General features: G+C 34.7%; 1 protein-coding gene across 1 annotated transcript in view; it reads left to right on the forward strand.

The window, feature by feature from the left end:
• The window catches only part of LOC133189146 (uncharacterized), a 47,054-nt gene extending 33,560 nt beyond the window's left edge, over window positions 1-13,494 (forward strand). The window contains exons 4-5 of the mRNA XM_061324552.1: window positions 3,505-3,711; window positions 11,547-13,494. Coding sequence (XP_061180536.1) covers window positions 3,505-3,711; window positions 11,547-11,768 — 429 coding nt within the window. The 3' untranslated portion in view covers window positions 11,769-13,494. The remainder of the gene's footprint in view (window positions 1-3,504; window positions 3,712-11,546) is intronic.
• The last annotated feature ends 4,479 nt before the right edge of the window (window positions 13,495-17,973 follow it).

Raw genomic sequence — 17,973 nt, forward strand, 5'->3', positions numbered from 1 at the left:
AGTTATAATTAAATTCAATTTGTTTTTATTCATTGTAATTCAGTTACCTTTTTTAACTCTTCAGAGCCAAAGGCTCAAAGAGCTAATGCTATGGCCATTTGTGTGGTGTGCGTAAACTTTTTAGAATATGGGCCATAACTCAAGAACCCCTTGGCCAATTATTGTCAAATTTGTCACAGGGCATCCTTGGCCCAATGGCTCCCATTTATACTAAAACTAGGGTTGTGACCCTTAAACAAGGGGAGATAATAAAGTTAATTAAACCAAAAGTACTGGTTGCTAAAAAATCATCTTCTCAAGAACCACTGGGCAGATTATCACCAAACTTACACAAAAGGATGAAATATGTTGTAGATTAAATTTAGCATGGGGAAGCACCTGGGGCAAAGGGCGTGTTCTCATGGTCACTTCAAAGTTGACCGAAAGTTACATTTTATTAAAATGTTGATCTTTTGCTTACTTTAAGGACTAGGATCATCAAATCAGATGATGCATCTAAGGACCTTGTATCATGTTGACTCAAAAGTAGATTACGATGACCTACTTTTTAAATTTTGCGACCATTCTTTTTCAAAATGATTTGGAGGCATATTTTGAACAATTTAAGGCCGATGATCATCAAACTTTGTCAGTTGATGTATCTTGGGTCCTCAGAGTACGTCAACTGAAAAGTAAGTCAGCTTGACCTAATTTTTGAATTTTATGGCTAATCTTTTTCAAAACAATTAAGGTCATCAGTGGTCATTAATTTGAATACTGAGAGATTTAGGAATCATTAAATCTTGTAAGATGATGCATCTTGGCGCCATAAAACATATTTATTAAAAAGTAGGTCACAGGAATTCAATTTCAAAGCATTTTAGAGGCATAATTTGGACATTTTACGGCGTATCATCATAAAACTTTGTGAGTTGAAAAATGTCAACTGAAAAGTAGGTCACCATGACCTACTTCTGAAATTTTTAGGGCTATATTTAAATATTTTGGGTACTATTTAAGGGGAGTTAATTAAGAATTATTGAAAATTTGTTGGTATTTGACAAAAAATCTTTTTTAAAAACATTTGGCCAGAAAAGCTGAAATTTACGGGGAAACATCCCTAGGCAGTGAAGATTTAAGTTTGTTCAAATTATCATTATGTTCTGGGGTAGGATTGGGCCACAATGGGTGGTCAAATTTTTACAAAGAAATATATATTGAAAAACTTGTTCTAAAAACCCCATTTGCCTAGAAAAAGCTGTAACGTGTGAAAGCATTCTCAGGTAGTGTAGTTTTAAGATTGTACAAATCATGATCCCCGGGGTAGGATGGGGCCACAGATGGGGGTGGAATTATTATATATAGGAATCCTTAAAAATCTTCTAAAAAAGACCATCTGCCTAGAAAAGCTGCAACTTTTGTGAAAGCATCCTCAGATTGTAGATTCAAGTTTGTCAAAATCATGATCTTTGGAGATAGGTTTGGACCACATTAGAGGGAGGGAGGGGGGACGGGTCCAATTTTACAGTGAATAAATGTAAAATTATTCTCGAAAACTGCAGTGTTATATGGTATTACTTATATGCAAGCATCTTGACATATTGTTGATTCTCAATTGTTTAGAATGTGGCTCCTGGACATTCTTTTGCCCCACAAAGAATTCAAAGTTTTAAGCTAAGGTTTATATATTTGTATACAGTCTAGACTGCCATAGTTACCGTCTGTATTAAGGTATTCAATGTATAATGAATGGATTCTGAACAATTTTCAATCATATAAAACTAGTTAAAAATGCATTACTAGATAACGATGAAAGGGAAATGAACAAAATTCATGTAACTGTTAACAGCTGGTCATTTTGCACCTTAAAGTTTTTGAAGAGTTATTTGCCCTTGACGAAAAAAGAAAATTTTAATTATGTCAAAATATCTGTGGTAAATAATTTATTTTATTTCATATTTTAATAGAGAGAGTTTATGCATATTTTCACCAAGAGATCTGTATGAAATTCAAATTACTTTTTACAATATCTTATTAAAACCTGCGCTGCCCATAGACTTCAATGTAAAATTCAAGGTGAAAGGACTATATTCGGTAATGACCAATATTTGCCCCCCAAAACCAAACTTTGACGGAGAAATATCTAATTATGTTCTAAAACAGGGGGATATCTGCAGACTTCAAAGCACTGAATATTTTCATAAGCCATGACGCCATATGTTAGATATGACGTCAGGAAAATGACGTAAATTCAAAATTTCCATGATTTATACAGAAAAAGGTGTATATTACGTCGATATTTTGAGTAAAAGTCACCGAGCGCAGTTCTACTCCAACTCAATATTTTGATATAATGTGTAGAATGATAATATCAATGAAATATGTCAATATTGTTCTGGAGCAGGCCTGCGCTCTATAAATTTTATAGTAAAAATTGAATAAATTTTGTCCATTTTTTACTCTTTCTGAAAAATAACACAAAATCCGAATAATTTGTGAGGTCATAGAAACAAAAAATGCCAAGAACCTACTTTGAAAGTATAATATTTTTGTTGATTTAGATTTCTCACATAATATACACAATTCAGTACATTTCAAGAAATTTTCAAAATATGACTTTTTGGGGGGCAAAAATATGCATATACCGCATATAGTTCTTTATTTCATAATAATCAATTTTTTGTAAATTCCTATGGTGGAGTATTTTTATTTAAGGATAAATAATACAAACAAACTTTTTTTTTCAATAATCAGCAATATTTTTCATAGAATAATATTCAGATAGGTAACCTGAATGATATATCCCAAGTAAAGGGGGAAAATTTTGCAAATTTTTTTTTCTCACAATGTCAAAAATATGTGCAAAATTTTGTATTGAAATACATAGAGAACGATACAAAGTCGCCTATCTAAGCACCAAACAAAACTTACGATTTGTTTATTTTTTAAGGATTTGTTATTTATGTCATTTCCATTCAAAGTCAGTCAAAAAATATATATCAATCAATGCATCAAAATCTTTGTTTGTGGTATGTACCCTTAATATTAATAACACCTTCAAAATGCTACCATGATTAAAAATATTGGACCATTTATTTATTAGGTACAAAACATGGTCGTTATACATTGAATACATTAAGCGACTGTCTTATGCGATCATAGTTAGACCCACCCAACGTAATTTTCTATATGAACAGACTGCATTAAGCGACCCCTGCCTTACGCGACCATAATATTTAGGGCCCAGAATGTAGTCAGTAATCAGTGTAGTCTGTTATATTAATTTGAACTGCTATAGAGATTGGTAGTTTAGCTGTTAATTGTTACTTTGTACACACGTCTTGGCCATACAATGGACATCAAAGAAATGGCAAAATTCAATTCATCGCCAAATTCGTTATACTGCCATGATTTATCAATAACAAAATTTGGTGGTTTATCGAGAATTGACTGTATTTTTAGCCCATATATGTTTATATATACCCATATTTGTGTGTGTTTATCTGATAATTAATTTATATTCAGGTAAAAAAAAACCTGCAAGAAGATGAGCTAGATTCTTCCCCTCCAAGGAAGAAACAAAGATCTTCCAGCACCCAAGAACAAGAAGAACCTGAATGTTCTTTCAGAGATCAAGATCTTTGGATGCAACATATCGGGCAGCTTTTTGTTTACCTGGATTCGTCTTTGAGCTTGCAGGGGACACTTGGCTTCACTGTTGAAAAGACTTGGGTAATTTGTTTCAAGCTTAAATATAAATAGAGAATACAATAACTTTTGGCTCTGCAATAAAATGATCGGGGCATATCGTGTCTGTTCGAGTTTTTTGGTAAAATGGGGAAATTGACAAAAGTAGAATGAAAGACACATGCAAATTTTATTTAAGTCTTGAATGTATTAGGTTTCAGGAAATTACCGGTTTATGAACTTAAATAATCTACTTTTATGGAGAAATAATTTTAGTTTGCCCCAACACAAAAATATTGCTTCAGTTCCTCCGCTAAGGTACGCATGCAGAGAAAAATTGAAGACGTTACCATGGTGTCAATTCCATAGATATAAATGACGGATGACTGAGGATTTTGATATAATCTTCAAAAAAGATGATCAGAATGTATTCCTCACTTTTGATTGCTACAATATAATGTTGTTTACAAGTTTCAAAGTAATTTCTGGATTGGATTTTTTTTTACTGTGATGGACACCCCCCCCCCCCCCCGCCCCCTTGGAAAAAAATCCTGGATCTGCATCTGCACCCGCAACACATCCCTAAAACTTGTGGAAAGTCGGTTTCGTCTTTAAACTGTTTAAAAAGTTTAGTGCTTAACTGAGAAAAACACTATTTGTGTAGCATATACTGTGCTGCACATTGTCAAATGCATGTTAATACCCCCCCCCCCCCCACACACGCACACATTGGATCAAAATGACCAAAGGGGATAGGATGGGGATTAAATACTAAACAATCAAGGTCAGATATATATGTTTTCTTCCTATTTCCAAAATCTGCAAGCATACCCCCCCCCCCCCTCAAATGGTCGTCGTAAGATCTAAGTTTGCACATCTCGAGTTTTCAAACTGTCATACTCATGAGCATCTCTTTCACATCCTCTAGTAATTTTTGATTACCTAGGTATACGGAAACTTTTTACTAAAGAGATTTAGTTTGAGTGTTGTACTGCAATTTCTTGATAAAGAAGAAAATATTACCATTTATACAGTTTCAACAACAACAAAAAGTCATTTTTTTATGAAAAAAAAATTATCACTAACATTGCAATTGTAGCAAAAAATAAAAATAATTAAATTCCATGTCAAATAATTATTCCATATTAAATAATTCCTTGTTCAAAGTAAATCCAACGTTTCTACTCATCAATACATTAAAATAACCAAGTATAAGCGTTATAACAACACAGGTTGTTATTTCAGTCGTGGTTACACATGTGAATCGTACTGGAACCTTATTTCAATAGTGCTTGCAACAGGTTTTTGATTTTGAAATGCACTTTCAAGCACTATTGAAATAATTATTTCAATAGTTAACGTTATTTCAATAGTGGTTGGAACACTGTGTTGTGGTCGGTCCGTCCACAAGCTTTGTGCAATCTATAATTCCGGAACTCTTTCATACTTGATAAGTTGATGTATCTCAAATAGCAGATAACCCTATTGATTTTGAGTTCAAAAGGTCAAGGCCATTTCTCTACTACCTATATTAAAGGATTGTGCACCCTCAGAAACATCTCTTGTTTATTAAAATTTGTCAGTTATCTGTCATTTCAATGTCTTTTTACTCTTGATTCCTGGCAACACATTAAACACTAAACAGTCCCACAATAGATGCTGATATTGCACATTTTGACTTAAGATGAAAAGATTAGTTTACAACAGATCTGAAGTATCTGTTAAGATTTGATCATGTAACATGATGTAAATAAACCAAAATAATTTAACTATTTAGAAAAAAGTTATTGACCTTATATTGATAATTTGGGTTTACTGTTAAAATGCTTTTGAAAGCCTAACACACTGTGTAATTATACTGTCAGTAAGTATTAATAAATTAACTTTTATAAGTTTTTAGGTCATGTGAGTCACTCGGGTGACCACCAAACTTAATGCAATTTTTAAAAATCTTCTTCTTTACTCCTGGACATCAAGCAGTCAAACTGTTGGCGTGATTGTAATAAGCATTGAGCCCTCTACCAAAATTGTGAAATTCATGGCCCCAGGGTCAGGGTTTCTGGTGCTAAGGTTGGCTATATTGGTCATATAGTGAAAGTGCATTATTTCTTTGAAAATCTTCTCTGCTCCTGAGTATTAAATAAACTAAGTAAGTACATAGTTAGGTTGAGCAAGAGTGCCTCTTCCAAAATTGTGAATTTCATGGCCCCTCGAATGCCTCGATCAGTGGTTTTGGTGCTAGTTTTGGGCTATATTGATTATATAGTGAAAATGCATCAATTCTTTGAAATTCTTCTTCTCTTCTCCTGGGTATTATTTAAACAAAGGAAGTGCATGGTTATGATAAACAAGAATGCCTCTTCAAATTGTAAAATTCATGGCCCCAGGATCAGGGGTTCAGGTGAAAAAGGGGATGGGGCTCTATGGACTATATAGTGAGAATTCATAATTTCTTTCAAAATATTTTTTCTACTCCTGGTTATAAAGCAAATAAAAAAGTGATGAGAAAGGATGCTTTTACAACATTTTTAAAACTTGTGGTCAAAGGGTTCTGTTTTTCTGAGAAAGAGAGGGGGTGGGGCTTTATTGATAATATAGTGAAAATATGAATTCTTTGAAAATCTTTAACTATTTGCATAGTTATGATGATGAGGGCACCTCTTCCAAATTTGTAAATTTCATGACCCTGGGCCACGGGTTCTGGTGTTGGGTAGAGCTGTGTTAAATCTATAGTGAAACCAGAATTTTGATCATCTGGACCATTTAATCAAGTGGCCAGGGCTCTATTAATTTGTATTCTACTAAGTGAAGTTATTTCCCATTGTATTTGAAACGTTAATAGAATTAGAGAATTATGCAAGAACATTTATTGTATATAATACAAAAAGTACTTTCATAATTTTGATGATCAGGTAGACTTGGAAATAATAGATGAATAAAAATGAAACAAAAATAACTTATATTTTTAAATGTTCTTAAAAGGCCAAGCGAGGCCAGTGTGAGAGGTAATGATATGGGGTTAAAAAATAGATATTTTATTTAAAGTCTGCATTGTAATAGTGATAAATGGTGGACAGATAGATAGATACTAGACCAATTATTTTGTTGATCTTAATCGTACTATTTTTTCTTGCTTTGGGGTAACAAAGCTTCATTTATCAGTTTATGGATCCTCTAAATTGTTGTATTCAGGAGACCTTTAAGGCCCTTGGGCATCTTGTAAATTTTTATTATTAGCCATTCATCATTATCACCTATGGTTCCTTCAGTGGATTAATGAATGTATCAGGGTTAACAGTGATTTTTTATGTCACCTGAGTTTACTCAGGTGACCTATTGCTATCTGTTTTCGTCCCTCGTCGTCCATCATGTGTTAACATTTAAACATTTTCAGATTCTTCTCTGAAACCACTGAGCCAATTTCAACCAATTTTGGCATATAGCATCTTTGGGTGAAATGAAGTAAAAATTGTGAATTTCATGGCCCCTGCCCCCTGGGGACTGAGGGATGGAGCTAAAACCATCAAAATAAATGCAATCTTTAAAAAATCTCCCTCTTTATTCCAGGACACCAAACAGCCAAATTGTTGGCATGATTGTAATCAGCATTGAGCCCTCTACAAAAATTGTGAAATTCGTGGCTACAGGGTCAGGGATTCTTTTGCTAGAATGGGACTCTGTTTAATATATAGTGAAAATATGTCTTTAAAAATCTTCTCCTTTGTTCCTGGGTATTAAGAAGATGGACTACCTACGTAGGTATGATGAGAAAGGAAGTCTCTTCAAAAATTAGGGCAGGGCTAAGACTAATGATTATTAAGTAAAAATGCATTAATTCTTTGAAAATCTTTTCTCGTTCCTGGGTAATAAGCAGATGACTACTTACGTAGCTAAGGTGAGTTTGTCTTCCAAACTTGTGAATTTTATGGCTCCTGGGTCAGGAGTTTTGGTGTTAGGATGGGGCTCTAATGATTATATAGTGAAAATGCATGAATTCTTTGAAAATCTTCTCCTCTGATCATGGATATTATCCGATGATCTAAGTACATAGTTATGATGAGCAAGGGTCTGTCTTCCAGAATTGTGAATTTGAAGACCCCTGGGTCAGGAGTACGGGGGGAGGGGGTTCTTATGATTATATACTGAAAATGCTTAATGCTTTGAAATCTGCTCATTGGTATTAATCAAACATTTATGATGAGCAAGGGTGCTTTTTCCATAATTGTGAAAGTTGTGGCCCTAGGTTCAGGTCCGTGGAAAGGGGGCACTACTGATTATTGCTGCTTATTATTGATTAGTGGAAATGCATTTGTTATTTGTTCCCCTACTCTGCCACTGCGTATTAAATAATCAAACTAAATGTTAATGTATAGTTATAATGAGCAATGGCATCTCTTTCAAAATTGTGAATTACATGGCCTCTGGTTTAAAACACGAACCAAATTCAATTGGAAAGTTGTTACATGATACTCGGGTGACCTATAAGGCCCATGGGCCTCTTGTTTTGTTTTTGAAACCACCAACCCTCCTTTTGAATTGGGAAAAATTAGCGACATTTTCCTCAAATTGGAAAATTTCTTTTGTAGTAAATAAGAATGCTAAAAAATACATAAAATAGTGAAAAGTAAGTAACAACAACAGTTTCTGTTTTATTTAAATTCATAAAATAATCATTAAGAAAAAAAAAGCATTTAGACTCATAATCTAGGAAAGTGTCTTATATTTATAATCAAGTTTACAGTCTTGACTGTTTAGTTTTTAGTTTGAGTTTACTATTGCTATCTGTTTTCGTCCGTCATCGTGCATTGTGTGTTAACATTTGAACCACGTTCAGCTTCTTCTCTGAAACCTCTCAACCAATTTCAATCAATTTTGGCATAAAGCATGTATGGGTGAAGGGGAACAAAAGTTGTGAGTTTCATGTTCCCTGCCCCCCTGGGGCCTGAGGGGTGGGGCCAAAACTACTAAATTTAAAGCAATCTTTAAAAATCTTCTTCTTTACTTCTGGACATCAAGCAGCCATACTGTTGGCATGATTGTAATAAGCATTGAACCCTCTATCGAAATTGTGAAGTTCATGGCCCCTGGGTCAGGGGTTATGGTGTTAGTGTGGGGCTCTAATAATTATATAGCGAAAATGCATAAATTCTTTCAAATCTTCTCCTCTGCTCTTGGGCATTAAGCCGATGTATTAAGTACATAGTCATGATGAAGAAGGGCGCCTCTTTCAAATTTGTGATTTTCAGGGCCCCTGGCTCAGAGGTTCTGGTGTTAGGGGATGGGAGCTCTATTGATCATATAGTGAAAATGCACACATTTTTAAAAAATCTTCTCCTCTCCCCCTGTATATAAAGCAGATGAACTAGGTGCATGGTGATGATGATCAACAGTGTTTCTTTCAAAATTTTGAAATTTATGGCCTCAGGGTGAGGGGTTCTGCTGGAGGGGGGGGGGGGTATTTATTATATAATGAGAGTGCATTGTTTCTTTGAAAATCTTCTTCTCTGCCCATTTTTATTGAGGAAATATACTAAGTGCATGGTTATGATGAGCAAGAGTGCCTCTTCCAAAATTGTGAAAATTTTGGCCCCTATAGAGAATCTAAAGTGAAAATGTATTATTTCCTTGAAAATCTTTTTCTCTGCTCCCGGACATATAGGAGGCAAATAGAGTATATAAAGTTGTAATAAGAAGGGGTGTTTTTATCAGATTTTGAAATTCTGTACCATTTGGTCAATATATTAATTTATTAATTTCTACTGAAAGAAGTTATTCCCGTTTGCTATTCACCTATAATAGTAAATCTCTGTAAATAATGTAACTTAAAAGGTCAATTGAATAACAGAATTATACAAGAAATTTTATAAAATTTAATTCAAAAGTACTTCATAGTTTTTAATGGTCGGGTAAACTTTTAAGAAAAATAGAGAAATAAGAATAGGACAAAAATACTACATTATGGTACAATAAATAATCTTTAAAGAAGTAGAGAGGCCAATGCAAGGGGGAATGAAATGTGTTAATTAATAGTGCCCTAGAACTATTGTTTTATTTAATCTGCATGAGGAATAGTTACAAATGGGGGAAAGTACAGGCAAATAAATAGATTAACTTTAAGATTTGTTTCTGAGTACAAAATTGATATTTTGCTTATCCCTGATTATCCTATTTTTCTTGCTTTTGGGCAACATAGCTTTATTTATCAGCTTATTTTGTTTTAATATATGGATCATTTCATTATATTCCGGTGACTGTTAAGGCCTCTTTTTTAGCTCACCTGAGCCGAAGGCTCAAGTGAGCTTTTCTGATCACATTCTGTCCGGCGTCCGTCTGTCTGTTCGTCTGTCTGTCTGTCTGTCCGTCTGTCTGTCTGTCTGTAAACTTTTCACATTTTTGACTTCTTCTCAAGAACCACTGGGCCAAATTCAACCAAACTTGCCACAAAGTATCCTTGGGTGAAGGGGATTCAAGTTTGTTCAAATGAAGGGCCACGCCCTCTTTCAAGGGGAGATAATTAGGAATTTGTGAAAAATTAATGGCATCATTTAAAAATCTTCTTCTCAAGAACCACTGGGCCAGGAAAGATGAAACTTATGTGGAAACATCCTCAGGTAGTGTAGATTCAAGTTTGTTCAAATCATGACCCCCGAGGGTAGAGTGGGGCCACAATGGGGGATCAAAGTTTTACATAGAAATATATAGGAAAATATCTTTAAAAATCTTCTTCTTAAGAACAGCAAAGCCATGATTGGTCATATTTATATGGAAGCATCCTCAGGTAGTGTAGATTCAATTTTGATCAAATCATGTCCCCTGGGGGTAGGGTGGGGCCACAATGGGGGATCAAAGTTTTACATAGAAATATATAGGAAAATATCTTTAAAAATCTTCTTCTTAAGAATAGCAAAGGCATGATTAGTCATATTTCTATGCAAGCATCCTCAGGTAATGTAGATTCAAGTTAGTTCAAATCATGACCCCCCCCCCCCCCCCGGGATAGGATGGGGTCACAAAAAGTTTTTCATAAGAGTTTATAGAAAAATCTTTTAAAATCTTCTTCTCAAGATCAGCGAATCCATGATTGGTCATATTTCTATGGAAGCATCCTCAGATAGTGTAGATTCAAGTTTGTTCAAATCATGACCCCTGGAGGTAGGGTGGGGCCACAATGGGTGATCAAAGTTTACAGAGGAATTTTTAGGAAAAAATCTTTTTCTCAAGAAAAGAAAAGCCATGATTAGTCAAATTGATATGAGGCATCCTTGGGTAGTGTAGAATGAAATTTGTTCAAATGAGGGCCCCCGGGGGTAGGGTGGGGCCACAATGGGGGATCAAATTTTTACAAATGAATGTATGGGAAAAAATCTTCTGCTCAAGAACAGCAAAGCCATTTGTTATATTGATATGAAAGCATCATCAGGTAGTTTAAAATTCAACCCCCCCCCCCCCCCGCGTAAACTTTTCAATAATGAACTGATTTTTGCTTTTTTTTTCCTAGCCAATGTGCTCAGGTGAGCGATATGGCCCATGGGCCTCTTGTTTTTTTTTTTCTGTTTTTTTATTTTTCGATTCTAGTGAAACCTTATAGTGTTGACCATTTCCTGATATTAGCCTGATTGACTGCGGGGAATGGGGTGAAGAACCAGCAACACTCAATGAAAGACTAAAAACTTTATCAAGGGAACAAAAGGGAAACCTTTTCTGACAACAGAAAAAAACTGGAGGGGGTTGGAGTTATTAGGGATATATAGTAATGTTTTAAGATCTTTTATATCTTTTCTTTTTTTCACTTGTACTTCACATGTTAGTCCCCCCACCCCCACCCCTTTTTAAGGTAGGGACAAAAATTCACTTAATTAGTTTATTTTTTTTTCATTTAGGTACGAGTTACATACCTTGAGGTGACTAAGTCGGCTAAGAGGAAAATTAAAAATACCCCTGGTAATAGAGTTGGAACTCTGGAATATGAGGAAGGGGAGCAACCTAAACTTTTTTACAGTAAACGCTACAATTTTTTAAACAGAAAAGATCGCAAAGTCTTGTTCAAAGCACTCTTACTCATAAGGACTATGCAGGAGAAGCAAGACAAAGTTGTAAATTAGGAGAACTGAACTTCAGAAAAAATTGGATGAACGACCTAGGAGCTACAGTTCCTTGTGTGTTAAAAATGCAAAAGTATTGTGGTTTGTTTACATGAAAAACTCTTGGAGGTTAGCGTGTTTAAGAGATTATTGAAAGGTTTAATGGTATTAATTATTTTCACAGAATGTGTGCGAATATAAGGTGAATCATTCCAAAACTAGCGCAAAAGTTATCAAAAGAACCTCAAATCCAAATTCCATCAACCGCTTCTGTTCTGTATATTCACAATGTCTAGGATGACTATTCCAAAACTGGATCACATTGTAGCAATTTTATTAACTGTTACCATAGGTAACGCAAAAAAAAATCTGAATCCTACAAAATATACATTAATGCATTAAATTTAGAACTGTCAAATCAACAACCATTTTACAGCATGAATGATCTTACTATTGTTCTTGTTATTGTACCATTTCAAATGACTAAAAAAATCTTTGTCATTTTTCTAGGACAATTCGTTAATGTTGACACTGTTCAAGGTTACTATTCTAAAACCAGAATACCTGTGTAGTATTAAGATAAATAGTAATCCTGCACAGCAAAAACAAAGTCTGAATGCACATTAACATGCAACAGTGCCTTAAAGGGTTTGTGACTGATATATCATCAAAAGTTTTGTTTAAAATCATATTTCCTCAAATTCACACCATCTGCTGAATACCAAGGTTTCCTTTCCTTATCTTACTATTGCCCTAGATTTCAAGAGAGCTAATATGTTTCATTGCATTTTCCTCGATTTTTATACTATTGGAGGTCAATATTCCACACCTGGATCACCTTGATTTTGTTATATTTATTAGTATTAATTTGTAAAACGAACAAAATACTACAGCTCAGAAACGTATGTGAGGCATATGTATCTACTATAACTTTAATATTTTTGGAATACTGTCATTTATACTTGATTCAAGCTCAGTTTTGATTGCAAAGTTCTCTTCCTTCTTTGTCATTTTTCTCAGACAATTCGTTAATAATGATACTGTTCAAGGTTACTATTCTAAAACCAGAGTACCTGTGTGGTATTAAGATAAATAGTAATCCTGCACAGCAAAAACACAGTCTGAATTCACATTAACATGCAACAGTGCCTAAAAGGGTTTATGACTGATGTATCATCAAAAGTTTTGTTTAAAATTATATTTCCTCAAATTCACACCATCTGCTGAATACCAAGGTTTCCTTTCCTTATCTTACTAAAGAACCTTAAATCCAATTTTCATCATCCTTTTCTGTATATTCACAATGTCCAAGGTGAATATTTCAAAACTGGATCACGTAGATATTTCATGAACTGTAATCATCTCCCTTGAAATCATACTCTATGTTGAATATCAAGCTTTTCTATTTGTATTTGACTATTGGTACAGATTACAAGAGGCTTTATATACTGTATAAGACACATTCGTTTTTGAATACGTACCTGACATCATTCCAAAGGCTTAAGAGAAAATGTCACCAAGTTTCTTGGTATTTTCCTGGATATTTACACTGTTGGAGGCTAATATTCCAAAACTGGACCACCTTGATGTCGCTATATTTATTTGTATGCATGTGTAAAACGAACAAAATGCTAAAGCTCAGAAAGGGATTGTTATGTAAATGTACCTACTATAACTTCAATATTTTTCAAATGGTGTCATTTATCTTTAAGTGAATCTGTTTTTTAAATACAAAGTTCTCTACCTGCATCTGGTATTCTTATTAGCTTTAAGGTTTATTATGGGATGGCAGCTTTATGGCTTAAAATGTTATATATATAGCATTCGAAGTGAATAAATTTCTGTCCAATTTCTCAGACCATGTCTTCACTGTTCAAGGTTACTATTCTAAAACCAGAGTACCTGTGTAGTATTAAGATAAATAGTCATCCTGAACAGCTAAAACAGTAACATGCAACACTTCCTTAAAGGGTTTGTGACTGATATGTCATCATAAGTTTTTTTTATATCTCCTTTTTCCTGATATTCATACCATCTGCTGACAACCAAAGTTTCCTTCCATATCTTACTTATACTATTGCTACAAAATGAAAATACTCTACACAGAGAAATATCCTGACATCAATCAAAGTTATCAAAAGAACCTCAAATTCAAATTCCATCAACCGCTTCTGTATATTCACAATGTCTAAGGTGACTATTCCTGGATCACATTGTAGCTGTTACGAATTTGACATTCTCCACTATTGTTATGCATAAGTAAACAAGATGTTTCTTGTTATATGAGTCATTAAAATGATGATTCGATGGATGATTGAATGAATGAGATGTATTGACATTTATTCTTGCTTACCTGTTATTATTTATTAGAGTTATTTGAAATCAATGATGTGCTAGGTGCAAATTGTTCACCAGGTACCGAATTTCCTCCACGTTTTGAGGAATACGGAACGTAAATAAACCATTCACTGGTCTACAAATGCTTTTATATAGTACTAAATATTCTTACCTTTGATAATTGGGGTAATTAATAAATCCATTCACTGATAATTAGAGTAAAAACCTTACAATTACACTCTGCTTTTTCATACTAAGCGGCAAAAGATGTAAAGTACATTCGGAACACCTCGGATGCGTATAATAGTTAAATGTATCCGAAGCTTTCCGGCTATTTGAAGTTATGGCGCCAAATCTCATGCAATATACGTCATAATGGGTGTGAAGGCTTTATATACGAGCTCCCCGGGCTCTGACAGTCAGACGTCTGCTGTCTCACTCACTGTGCGGTCGCCAAATCTGTCAGATAACGATGACCTTACAAGAACAAGGTTCAGAAGAGTTTAGATGGGTAATTATCCCTCAATTTGTATTGACTTGTTAGCAACACTTGATGGCTTTATTAGTTTAATGAGTTTTATTCAGACACAAGTAGTGATCTGGACTCGTTATTGTTTATTGTTGAATAATATTTACTAAGGCACAAGAAGTGACCTGAACGTGATATTTATAACTCCTGACATTATTATTAACAACAAACTAACAAATGCATGGTGCATTGTATTGAGTTTTGTTGAGATGTTAGCATAACTTTTTGTCCCTATACAATTAGTTGTTTGCTATAACCTGACATTTTATATTTATACTCACTAAGTGAAGAAATCACTAGTTGGAACTTTATTCAAGACCTAAAGGCATTAGGTCTATTTACACTCATTAAAGGGTTTGTTTAAGGGTGGTTTATAAATTAACATTTGTTGGAAAGGGTGGTTGGTTTGCTTTTATTTCAGGTGAGGACAGCAGAGCCAAAGAAGAATATTTTTGTATGTTTATTGAATAAAATCTAATAAAATATTAAAAACAAATTATATCCTGTTGTCTTTCGTTCAACATTCAGATTAAGGAGCCCCACAATGTTACGCCGCTAAACATAAAGCTGTAAGTCGTAACAATTGGTGTCAGAAGTGGGATAAAGTCTTCCTTTTATTCTGGTTGATCGAAAGTCTACATCAGGATCTAAAAATATTGACTTATAAGTCTTGTTAAGTCTATTGACAACGACAAGCACATTGACATATAAACACATAAATTTGTGTTGCAATAGCCAATAACAAAAGTCAAAATGTCAAATGAAAACAGCCAATTTGAAGCCTCTGAGGAGAATGGGTGCAGGTCCTGCGATCTGAATGATTACATCACTTGTGATGTGTATCAACGGTCCGGTACCTCTTCTCCAACACAGAAATCAGGCTCTGACAAGGCTGAAAATGTAAATGAACTTTTGTTAAGAGCTGTAGAAATGATGAACAAAGAAGTCTTAAACATGAGACAAGACATTGATGAACAATTATCAAACATGAGACGAGATTCTCGTCAATTGCAAAAAAAAGTAGATGAATTAAAACAAAAGGGGACCCCCAAAGATAATGCATTCAGATATCAAGTGCATGGGTGTAGAGAATCCCTGGGTCCTCATGATCAGTCTCCTATCATTGAGGCTGGGGAAAGTATTGGTCACATAGATACCCCTGCAAGGGAGATAAATTACAATGAAAATAGAGTTCCTTCCCCTTTCAATTCCAAACCTATTGTATCAATTAAACCACCTACATTTGATGGGTCAGAAGATTTTGGGGAATATCTAGCCCAGTTTGAAATCTTGGTTGATCTACATGGTTGGAATTATAGGGCAAAGTCACTATACCTAGCTAGCAGTTTAGCGGGAGGGGCTCGTGCACTTTTAAGTGAGCTTAACGAAGTTCAGCGCAGAGATTATGATTCCCTAGTCAAGATTCTTGATAGGCGTTATGGTTCAGTTGAACGATCTGAAATGTTCAGAGCTAAGTTAAAGACAAAAACCAAAGGTGACAAAGAGTCTTTATCTGAACTTGCACAATCTATCAAGAAACTTACTAGGCAAGCATATCCTACTGCCGATTCAAACTTGACAAATGTTCTATCATTAGATCACTTCATAGATGCACTTCCCGATCCGGATATGCGCCTTCGCTTGAGAGAAAGTAGACCCAGAGACATTAATGAGGCTGAGATTTTGGCTATAAGACTTGAAACTCACAAACTGGCTGATGCTCAGAGAGTAAAAATTGTCAATGCCATGAATCCAGAAATGGATACCAATCTCCTCGCCTCGATCAAACAAGAAAATAGGGTCTTAAGGGATGATCTCCAATCACTTACAAAAGAGGTTAGATCACTCCTAAAAAATGGTCTTAATTCAAGACCCAACTCTTCTCGTTCAAGCGAGGTGCATCCTCGGTTCGGGAATGCACAAAATGATCGACAGAACAATCAGTTTCAAGTTCATAGGCAGCCATACAATACAAACAATTTAGACAGACATAATACCTACCCAAATAGACAATCTCAGAATGGTCGCTTTCAATCCTCAAATCAGGGAAACTTTCCCGTGTCGAATTCAGGGGGCAGAAGTCGACAAAGCACAGGGGTAGGCCCCAATCACTGTTAAGCAAGGATGATATAAGAGGACCTCTTCCTGCTGGAAGAAATGAGTGTATTAAAAGAGTCCTCAAAATACAGTTAATGTAACTAAAAATGACAATTTAATGGACAATAAATCAGAAAATGATGTTGAGAACAATATATCTGAAAATGATGTTGAGAAAATTATCAAGTTTGAAAATCCAACTAAAAATGAAAGAGTAGGTGATGTAAGGGGGCGTGGTGAAGGAATTTTTGTTGTAGGCAAAATTGAGAACATTCGAACTACAATGATGGTCGACACAGGAGCTAGTGTAACAATTATTAGCTCAGATTTTGCAGACAGTTCAGAGTTAAAGGGGAAATTAGATTTGAACCCTTCATTTGTACATTTAACATCTGCTAGTGGGGAGAAAATATCTGTACTAGGGGAATGCCTAGTGAAAATGTGTGTGGGAGATGTTACGGTGAATCAAAATGTGTTAGTGGCTAATATCCAAAATGAATGTATTTTGGGTTTAGATTTCATGAAAGAACACAACTGTGACGTTCTGTTGAACAAAATGAAGCTTAGAATAAAGGGGGTAGATGTTTCTTGCTTTACAAATGAAGCTTTGAATGAGCAATGTTGTAAAGTATTTCTGACAGAAACTATAGAAATTCCCCCTCTCAGTGAATTTATTGCCCCGGCTAAAGTAGAAAACCCATTATTTAATGACAAGGTTACTTTGTTAGAGCCTGTGGCAAAATTTTTGGATAAACATGATGTATTAGTTCCCAAGATTTTGGCAAAAGTTGAAACTGATAAAGTACCTGTTCGATACATGAACTTAGGTGATCAGAGTGTCAAAATTTTCAAAGGGACAGTGGTGGCAAACTTAGAAGTTACTTCAGGGATTGTTGAAAATACTCCCCAATCAATAAATGTTTTGACAAAACATGAAAAGAAAACAAATGAAAAATTTCCTGAACATTTGAAGTCTGTGTTTGAAAATTCTTGCAAAAACATTGATCAAGAACAACAGCAAAAATTAAGAAAATTACTAATAGAGTTTCAAAGTAGTTTCTCAGTAAACTCTACTGACATGGGGTTGACAAACTTAGTTAAACACAAGATTAACACTGGCAATGCACCCCCAATAAAACAACTACCTAGACGCATTCCTTTAGCCAAAATGCAAGAAGCTCAAAATGAAATTAAAGATATGTTGAATAAAGGGGTCATTGAAACATCCAACAGCCCATGGAGCTCCCCTATAGTTTTAGTCAA

This window comes from Saccostrea echinata, unplaced genomic scaffold, assembly GCF_033153115.1.
Source record: "Saccostrea echinata isolate AGI-Se365-2 ecotype Australia unplaced genomic scaffold, CSIRO_AGI_Sech_v1 ptg000017l, whole genome shotgun sequence".
Lineage (NCBI taxonomy): Eukaryota > Metazoa > Mollusca > Bivalvia > Ostreida > Ostreidae > Saccostrea > Saccostrea echinata.